At 71.9% G+C, this 9128-nt stretch overlaps 1 protein-coding gene across 1 annotated transcript in view; it reads right to left on the reverse strand.

Moving 5' to 3' along the window:
* DPYSL5 (dihydropyrimidinase like 5) overlaps positions 1–6196 on the reverse strand; it is a 7564-nt gene extending 1368 nt beyond the window's left edge. Inside the window, exons 1-10 of the mRNA XM_035568296.1 lie at positions 5936–6196; positions 4487–4645; positions 3792–3971; positions 3627–3695; positions 3215–3259; positions 2998–3073; positions 2022–2178; positions 1206–1347; positions 933–1075; positions 648–855 (exon numbers count right to left, since the gene is read on the reverse strand). Coding sequence (XP_035424189.1) covers positions 648–855; positions 933–1075; positions 1206–1347; positions 2022–2178; positions 2998–3073; positions 3215–3259; positions 3627–3695; positions 3792–3971; positions 4487–4645; positions 5936–6196 — 1440 coding nt within the window. The remainder of the gene's footprint in view (positions 1–647; positions 856–932; positions 1076–1205; positions 1348–2021; positions 2179–2997; positions 3074–3214; positions 3260–3626; positions 3696–3791; positions 3972–4486; positions 4646–5935) is intronic.
* Positions 6197–9128: the final 2932 nt, after the last annotated feature.

Here is a 9128-nt window from a genome sequence, read left to right on the forward strand (position 1 = left end):
AGGTGCTCAGAGCAGCCCATGCAGCGAGCGCTGCCCCATGCAGGCACAGCAGCAGGACCCTGCCCCGTGCCCCTTGCGCAGCCCCGAGGCGCCGCACAGCTCCCGCTGGGGCTTCCCCTCGCACCATCATCGCCGCGACCAAGCCCCCCGCACAGCCTCAGCAGCAGGCACGGGGTCCCCAGCGCCAGGGTGTGACAGCACCGCTGGTCCCGGTCCCGGGGGTCACACCGGGACAGCGCCGGGGACAAGCGTGAGGGCAGAGCGGGGCGGTGGGGGGGGTGCCCAGGGCTTGGCGGAGGGCAAAGAACCACAGACAGAGGCACAGAGGGCCCCGAAACTTTGCACGCACCTTGCACACACGCTGGCACAACTGCTGGCTGCAGTGGGTGGCCGTCCCCAAACCCTCTGCACCATCACCGCAGGGTAAGAGGGTGGGGAAGGGCAGGAGCTGGGGGAGGCTCCTGTGACCTGCTCCCACCCGTGGGATGCCACCGCCACGCTCTGCCCGTCACCCCAAGCGCACCGCGCTCCTGCCAGCACAGCACCGACCGCGGCACCGCACGGCCCCGGGGGCACAGAGCCGCCCCGCCGGCACCGCCGCCGCCCCGCGCAGCGCAGCCCGGCCCCGTGTCCCCGTCCCCCCGTACCTTCTCCCGCTGCACCAGCTTCTTGTAGACGGAGTCCGGGAAGGAGCGGAGGGGGCAGAACTTGCCGGTGCCCTCGGCGCACATGAAGACGCCGTTCTCGTAGACCACGCGCCCGCGGCTGATGGTGACCAGGGGCACCCCGTGGCAGCGCATGTTCTCGTACAGGTTGATTTCCCCGCCCTGCACCTGGGTGCTGGCCGAGATGGTCCTGGGCAGGGGACGGGGCGGTGAGCGGCCGCCCTCGTGCAGCCCCGTCCCTGTTGTCCCCACAGGGGCGGCACCTACTTGGTGGCCTCGGGGTCCCACACCACGACGTCGGCGTCGGCCCCGGGGATGATCCGGCCCTTGCGGGGGTACAGGTTGTGCAGCTTGGCGGCGTTCGAGCTGGTCACGGCCACGAAGCGGTTCTCGTCCATCTTGCCCCCGACCTGCCACCAGAAGGGGGTGAGGGGTTCCCGTGCGCGCCCCCAGCCAGGCACCAGCCCCGCTCGCTGCGGTGGGCGCCGGGCCGCATCCTGCCCCACGGGGCGGCTCTGCCCCCGCCCGATGTGCACGTACCACGCCCCGCTCCCAGATGATGTTCATGCGGTCCTGCACCCCGCTGACACCGTGCGGGATCTTGGTGAAGTCCTCCTTGCCCATGGCCTTCTGCTTGGTGCTGAAGGGCCGGTGGTCGGAGGCCACGACGTTCAGGGTGTCGCTGCGGGGGCACGGGGCAGGGCTGGGGTGGCTCCGCACAGTCAGCCTGCAGCGCGGCTGGAGACCGGCAGCGGGGCGCTCGGGGAGCAGGGCACCCACGCAGTGGGGTACTTAAGAAGCAGGGCACCCATGCAGTGGGGTGCTCGGGGTGCAGGGCACCCACACAACGGGGTGCTCAGGGAGCAGGGCATGCATGCAGCGGGGTGCTTAAGGAGCAGGGCATCCACACAACGGGGTGCTCAGGGAGCAGGGAATTTGTGCAGAGGGGTGCTCAAGGAGTGGGGCACCCATGCAGCGGGGTGCTCGCGGAGCAGGGCATGCATGCAATGGGGTGCTTAAGGAGCAGGGCACCCATGCAATGGGGTGCTTAAGGAGCAGGGCATCCATGCAGCGGGGTGCTCAAGGAGCAGGGTGCCCATGCAGCCCAGGTGCTTGGAAAGCAGGGTACCCAAGGAGCGAGGCACCAAGGGAGCAGTGTCAGGGAAGCGAGGCACCCAGAGAGCACCGTGCCCATGAAGCGAGGTTCCCGGGGGCCCGCCCAAGGAGTGGGGTGCCCAAAGGATGGGGGGGGGGGCTGTGGTGGTGGCCCCAGGGAGCGCCGTGCCTTGGCAGCGGGGTGCCCGGAGAGCGTGGCACGCAGGGAGGGGGCGCGGGGAGCAGCCGGGGCTGCCGTACTTGGCGAGCAGGCTCATGAGGTAGGCGGAGGTGTTGGTGTCCAGGCGCAGGGGCGGCACCGTCACGTAGGCGGCGGCATGGAACCAGTCCTGGTGGTAGTAGTGCAGCCCGGTGAGCGTGGCGTGCGCCGTGGTCGTCTCCGCGTACACCACCTTCCCTGCGGGGGGAGGCACGGGGGTGGGTGTTCGTGGTGGTGGGACGGGGCTGGGGGGCGCGGGGTGGGTGTGCAAGGGAGGGCTGTGCGTGAGTTCTGCCCGTGTCTGGTGTGGGAGTGAGCCCCAGCGCGCATGTATGTGCCTGTGCGCACACGTGTGCTCACATCCCCACACCCTGTGCCCATGCGCCCCCGTGGCTCTGTGGGCCTGCACACCTGCATGTGCACACGCACGTGCCCATGATCCCACGTGTCTCTGTGTGCCCATGCCCACGGCCCTGCACCTCCTGCCTGTGCGTGTGACTGCGTCCCCAGGACTCTGCCCGTGTCCCACGCACCCGTGTGCATCCCGTGTCTGTGTGTGCATCCCCAGCCTCACACGTGCCCGTGTGCACGTGTCCCTGTGCGCGTGCACGCCCGTGTCCGTGCCTGTGCCCCACATCTCTGTGTGCACGCCCGTAGAGACCCCCCCGGTGCCCGTGTCCCCGCGTGTCCCCAAGTGTTTTCCCGTGTCCCCGCGTGTGTCCCCGCATGCCCACGTGTGACGCAGCCCGCAGCGCGCTGGGCGGGGCCACCACACAGGGGGGCGTGGCCAGGCGCGCCAGGCGCAGGGGGCGGGGCTTCAGGCAGGGGGCGGAGCTCCGGCCCTTCCACCGCAGAGGGCGGGGCCACAGCCCGGGAGGGGGGGGCCAGGGGCTCCCACTGCAGCCCCGTGGTGCGGGACGGGGGCGTGGCCTCAAAGGGCGTTACCCGCCGGAGGGCGGAGCCTCGCCCCATGTCCCCGCCCCCGGCCCCGCCCCCTGGCCCCACCCGCGGCCGTACCTTGCATCTTGGCGTTGGCGATGACGTCCCCGGCCGACATGCTGGAGACGTTCACCAGGTAGACGGGGCAGTGGGTCTGCGGGGAGCGGCCAGCGCTGACGGGGGTGCCCTGAGCCCCGTGGGGACGCCCCGGCCGCCGGACTGGGGCCACGGGGTCCCCGCGCTATAGGGGGCAGCGGGGCAGGGTCCCGGCCAGGCGGGGCTCGGGGCGACTCACCCTGTTGGCGATGGTGATGACGCGGTGCGTGGCCTCGGCCTCCAGCTGCGGGGAGAGCGGCGGTGAGCGACCGCCACGTGCGGGGGAGCTGGACCCGGGGGTGGGCAGAGGGGGCTGCGTGGCGCTTGGGGTGGTGGGTGCACGGATGGGGGCACGGGCAGGGTGCGGGGGCGCCGTGCGTGGCGCAGGGGTGCAGACGGGGTGCGGAGGGGTGCGTGGGCGGTGAGCACGCGGGCGGACGGGTGCACGCACAGCCCAGCGGGTGCGTGCAGGCGTGCGGATGGCACAGACGGGTGCACGGGGCGGCCGCACGGACGGCTGCTGGCTGAGGGTGCTCCGGAGCCGCGTCCCAGCCCGAGCACAGCCGTGCCCCAGGACACCGCGGCGCAGCGGTGCAAGCGGCCGGACCCACCTCTTCAGGCCGGCTGATCTCGATGCCCTCCGGCCCCGTGATGCCCAGCTCCAGCGCCTCCTTGGCTCCCTGCAGAAGGGCGCGGGGTCAGGCTGGGGGCCACCCGGGGCTCTGCCTGCCCCACGCACGTGGCCCCCTCCCTGCACGGTGCCCCGCGGCACTCACCTCGGCCACCAGCTCGCCGTTCTCAGCGTGCACCCGGGCGATGGCCCCGAAGTCACGGCAGGCGCGGAAGACCTGGTAGAGCTCGCTGTCCCGCAGCATGTACAGGTCCTTGTAGGTCATGAACATCTGGAAGGAGTTCACCCCCTTCTCCCGCACCAGCGTCTCCATCTCTGCCTTCACCTGTATGGGGACAGGGGCTCAGCGTGGATGGCGGCGCGGCAGCTCCAGGGGGCACGGAGAGGTTTGGGCTGTGCTCCCCCGCTGTGGGGCGGGCATGGGGTGAGGCGTTCAGCGCCATGGGGCAGGGGCCCACACTTCACCCTTGGGGATGTCTCAGGCAGGATTGGTGCACGTGCCCCGGGCAGTGACTGGTGCATTGGGGAGGGCCTGGTGCAGTGGGGCTGGGAGCACTGGGGCTTGGTCCTGGCCTGACCCCCCTGCGGCAGCTGCATCGGGTCCCCCTGGCCCCTGCCCGGCACAGCCGTGCCCCCCCGCCCTGCGAGGGGCTCAGCCTGGCGGGGACCCGGGATCAAGGCAGCTCAAAAGGCAGCCCGGGGGCTCCGGCAAACCCACCCAAACAAGCGGCTAATGAGATCAGCGGACAGGAATTAGCCCCGGCCGCAGCAGCTGTTCCTGGGCACGGCGGCCCCGGTACCCTCCCGTGGTGCCAGAGGGGGCCGCGGTGCCGCGCTCACCTTGGGCGCCCACCAAGTGATGCCCATGTGCAGGGCGTAGTCACAGCAGACCTTGGGGTCGGCCAGGCTGCGGCACTTCTCGTAGGCGTCCAGCAGCGAGGTCTCCTTGTCGGGCAGCACGTGGCCAATGATCATCGTCGTCCCTCCCACCAGGGCTGCCTGTGGGTGAGGTGGGGGCACGCTGGCACTGGGGGCAGGATTCGCCCCTGGGGGTGCCCACACTGTGGGGCAGCGCTGGTCCCCAAACAGCCAGGATGGCTGCACCCCCAGGGGACAACAGGGGGTCACTGTGCTCCTGGGCCAGCTCTGTTGCAGGCTCGATCCCCCCCCCGGCCCTGCCTGTGGGGGGGGCACCCCACCTTGTGCTTAAGGCACACAGGGAGACCAGACGCGGCCGGCCATCCCCCAGTGCCAGTGGCTCGATTTGGGGGGCCCTGCCCGGGATCTGCATGGGCACTGCAGCACCACAGGGCCCAATCCAGGGGGGCCGCTCTCACCTGGCAGCATGGGGGCCGTGGGAGAGCCCCACCACCACACAGCCTGCATGGGCAGCGGGGTGGGCGCCGTCGCACCCGGCCGTGTCCCCGGCTCACCCGGCCCGGCTAATCCCCAAAGCTCCTTTAGCAATTGGCCCTGGTGGGGTGCTCGCTGTGCTGCGAGGCAGCCTGCCCTGCCGGGGTGGGGAAGGCACGGCACGGGGTGCCTGCGGTCACCACACTGTCCCCTCGCCGTGCCGCGGCACAGTGCCGCCCAGCACCCCCACCCCAGGGCCAGGCACGGCCGGCGCCAGCCCTGCACAATGCCTGCTGTGTGCGGGGCGCCTGGACAGCGGCACCCGGTGCTCGGCACCGCCAGCCCCATGGCCCCCCGAGAGCTACACGGGCTGCCCCGGCCCCGTGGAGCACCACGCCAGGTCCCTGCCATCCCTGCTGGGTGCTGGGCAGAGCTGGGGGCAGGCAGCAGAAGCCTGAGCCCAGCTGTGGGTAGCCGCCGCGCTGTCCCCAGCCACGCAGCGTCCCTGCGACAGCAGGGCTGGCTGCAGGTGGTGCGGGCGGCTGGGCGCCAGCGCGACCCGAGCGTTCCTCGGAGCCAAAACCTGATGATTTGCAAAATAAAAAGAATCACAAGTCGGTGGCTTTTTCTTGCCCGCGCTGGGGAAGAGCCGGGCTGGGGGGCTGCTGCTGCCATGGCACGGCTGAGACCTGCGGCACGACCGGGCGCTGGAGCTGGCAGCGACCGCAGCCAGGCAAGGCAGCCAGCTGCCGTCTGCCTGGCTATGAGGCTGATCTGGCACCCGGGAACTGCTGCCCCACGCCAGCCCACCCCCAGCTGGGGTGATCTGAGCCCCCCAAGCACGGCCGGCAGGGCTGAGGAGCTCTCCCTGCGCTGGCAGCAGACCCACCGGGGCCGGGGCAGCGGGCAAGCGGGAGCCCCGCGGGCAGGCGGTACCTTGGTGCCATGGTAGAAGTCATCCACGCAGGTGGCGTTCATGAACGTCTGGTGGAAGTGGGTGCTGGTGTCGATGCCGCCCGGGATGACGAGCTTGCCGGTGGCGTCGATGACCTTGGCCCCGCCGGGGATCATGAGCTCGCGGCCGACTTGCTGGATGATGCCGTTCTCGATGTAGACGTCCGCCTCCAGCGTGCAGTCGTCGTTCACCACCTTCCCCCCCTTGATGAGGATCCGCATGGTGGCCGCGTTGGCGAGCATGGCTCTGCGAGCAGGGCAGGGGGTCAGCCCCACGCCGCCCCCCATGCCCCGGGGGGAGTCAGCCCCGCTGCCTGCCCCCGGGGGTCCCGGGCTGGCTCGGCGCTGCGGCCCCCCCCGGTGACGTGCCGGCGGGCGGGCAGGGCTCCGGGCAGCCCTGCGGCTGCGCGCCCGCCATGCTGGGCCATGTCAACACCGGATTATCCCCGGGAAATCCACGGGGTGGGGGGGCTGCCGGGCGCTGAGTCAGGGCCTGCCTGCCCTGCCAGCCCCCCCTCTCTGGGGACCTGCGCCCCAGCACCGCCCGGCCTGTGGTCACATAACCCCAAGGGGGGGCCCCAGCCACCCCCCTAGGCAAGGGGCTCTCACCCCCTGGCACAGACCTCTCTCTGGGGTGGGGGTGCCCAGCCTGCTCCAGCCCCCCCGGGTGCCCGTGCAGCCTCCAGCTCCCCCAGCGAGGAGCGTCCCCAGACACAATCCATAACTCGCGTGGTAGACGAAGGTCAAACGCCATCGACCCATCTGGGCGAGGCCAGCACGCACCGGCTGCGGCGAGTCTGGCCAAGGGGGGGGGCATGGGCCAGGACCCCCCTGGGACCTGTGGACCCCCAGCTGCCAGCAGGGTTCCTGCACCTGGGGGCTGGGGCAGCCCCACACCGGCACCCAGTCTGTGCTCAACCCCGTCACCCAGAGCCCCACGCGCATTGGAGAGAGGGGCTTTGGCTCTCCCCAGGGACCCCCACCCCAGGGACATGGTTCCCACATGTGGGCCCGTGCCCAGTGCGGTGCTGCCCCCCCCTCTGCCAGAGAAAGGCCGGGGCAGCCCCCGTGGCAGGTGTCCCCTCCACCGCCCCCAGCAGGGGCTGGCACGAGCCGGGGCTGCCCCCCGGCCCTGCGTTATTGACACGCTCATGCATTACTCATGATGTGCATTGTGCAGCTTTTCCTCCTTTCTCCCCAGTCCAGCCCCAAGACAAGGGCTCCTCGCCAGCCCCCGGGCATCCCCGGGCTCCCCAGATGGGCACGGCCACACACGGTCCCCGCGGCACTGCCGGCGAGAAGGGGACACCCCACAGAGGGTGCTGCTGGTGGGGGCTCGGGGGGGGGGGGGGGCAAATCCAGCAGAGGCTGCCCCGAGCACATGCCAGCGACTCCCAGCTGCCCAGCGAGAGGCTGGATCGGCAGCAAATGGCTTCCAGGGCGCTGGACCTGGCGGGGAGCCGCAGTGGCTGGGGGGCCGAGCCGGCAGCTGAGCATTCCCGGTGCCTTCGCAGGAGCAGCTGCCCAGGGAGGGGCTGGGGAGGGGACAGCGGGCTGGGGGGCACCGGGCACCCTTCTGCTCCTGCCCTGGGCTCTGCGGTGCTGCCCCATGCCCCATCCCGCCGCTCGGTGCCGCCAGGAATGCCTTTGCCCGTACAGCTGCTCCGGCTCGGCACGCGCCGGCTGCTGGCACCCACCCACTGCAGCCCCCGGGGCCCCTCCCCAACCAAGGCACCAAAGGGACTAAAGGGAGCGGTGCGATGGAAAGCACGTCCCCAAGGGGCTGAGCCAGGCTGGCAGCAGCCATTAGACCCGGGGACGTCCCCGTGGAGCGTGGCAGACCCCCACAGCGCGCCGAGCAAGAGGTGCGCTGGTGGGATGGGGCCCAAGCCCCGGCTGGGCTGCCGGGCCCCCGGGGCTGGGATGCTCCCAGCGCGGGATGGAGGCAGGGTGCTGGGGATGCTGACCACGGCCGTCTGTGTCCCGTTCCTGAAAGCCATGGCCCCAGAGCACCCCGCTTAGGACAGGGCTCAAAGGGGCGTCTGGGCAGGACGGGGACGAGGGGTGCAGGAGAGCAGCCTCACCGGAGACCACCCGTGGGGCGAGGTTTTGGGCAGAGACCAACTGTGGCGGGGTGAGCGGCCACAGGAGAACCGGTGCCCACTGCCCGAGAACCCCCTGGTGACCTGGTTGTGGGGGGGACGTGCTGGGCGGACTGGGGCCGGGCAGGGCGGTGCTGGGCAGCCCACCACGCAGGGTGGGAACTGCTGCATTGCACCCCGGAGATGAAAGAGGTGGCGGTGACGGACGGATCTGGAGCAGGCAGGCAGCGAGGAGAGGCAGCCGGCTGCGAGCCACGGCACCTCCCTGCAGCATCCTCGCCGTGCCGTGGGGCCGGGCTGAGCCCCCAGGCGTGTGGGGCGCAGGAGGAGCAGCGGCACAGACCCAAGCCCCTGGGCTGGCGTCCGCCCGTTCCCACATCATTTTAGGGTGATGGCACTCCCTGCTGGGTCCCCGCATGGCCGTGCCCTGTCCGTGGCCAGCACGCCAGCTGCCCGGGGAGCCCCAGCAGTTGGGAAAGGCCTGAGGTCAGAGGGGGCAGTAGGGATGGGGCCGCCGGCTGCGAGCGTGGCACGGCCTCGGCCACGTGCACCGCGTGCTCGCAGTGCCCCGAGCCCGTGGCACGCCCCGGCCGCTGTGCGCGGTGCTGCACAGACCGGGACGGGACCTGAGCAGCGCGGGCTCTGGCACGGCTTTGCCCTTCCAGGGCTGCAGTGCCCCGGCTGCCAGCCGTGCCCGGGGGTCGGTGCGGTGGGCAGGTGGCTGCTCGGGTGGGTGCTCGGGTGGGCTCCCCCACCCCGGGTCCATGGACGGGGCGAGGAGATGGCGGCTGCGGCCCCGGGCATGCCGACAGCGAGGGGCAGGCAGGAGGGCAAGTGCTAGCCGCGGGGACCGGGCATCATGGGGGCTGCGGGCGAGGGGGCTGCGGGCGACGGGGCTGCGGCTCAGGCACGGCCTCCAGCCTCCCCTTGCCCCTCGGGGCTCGGCCGCCGCAGCCCCGGCGGGGCGCCCAGGACGCGGCACCGGGCACCGCCGCCCAGCGCCGTCCCTGCCCGGCTCTCCATCACCCCGGCCCCCCGCATCCCCCGCGGCTCAGCGCCCCCCGCGCCCCCCG

The sequence above is a fragment of the Cygnus atratus genome, chromosome 3 (genome assembly GCF_013377495.2).
Source record: "Cygnus atratus isolate AKBS03 ecotype Queensland, Australia chromosome 3, CAtr_DNAZoo_HiC_assembly, whole genome shotgun sequence".
Classification (NCBI taxonomy): domain Eukaryota; kingdom Metazoa; phylum Chordata; class Aves; order Anseriformes; family Anatidae; genus Cygnus; species Cygnus atratus.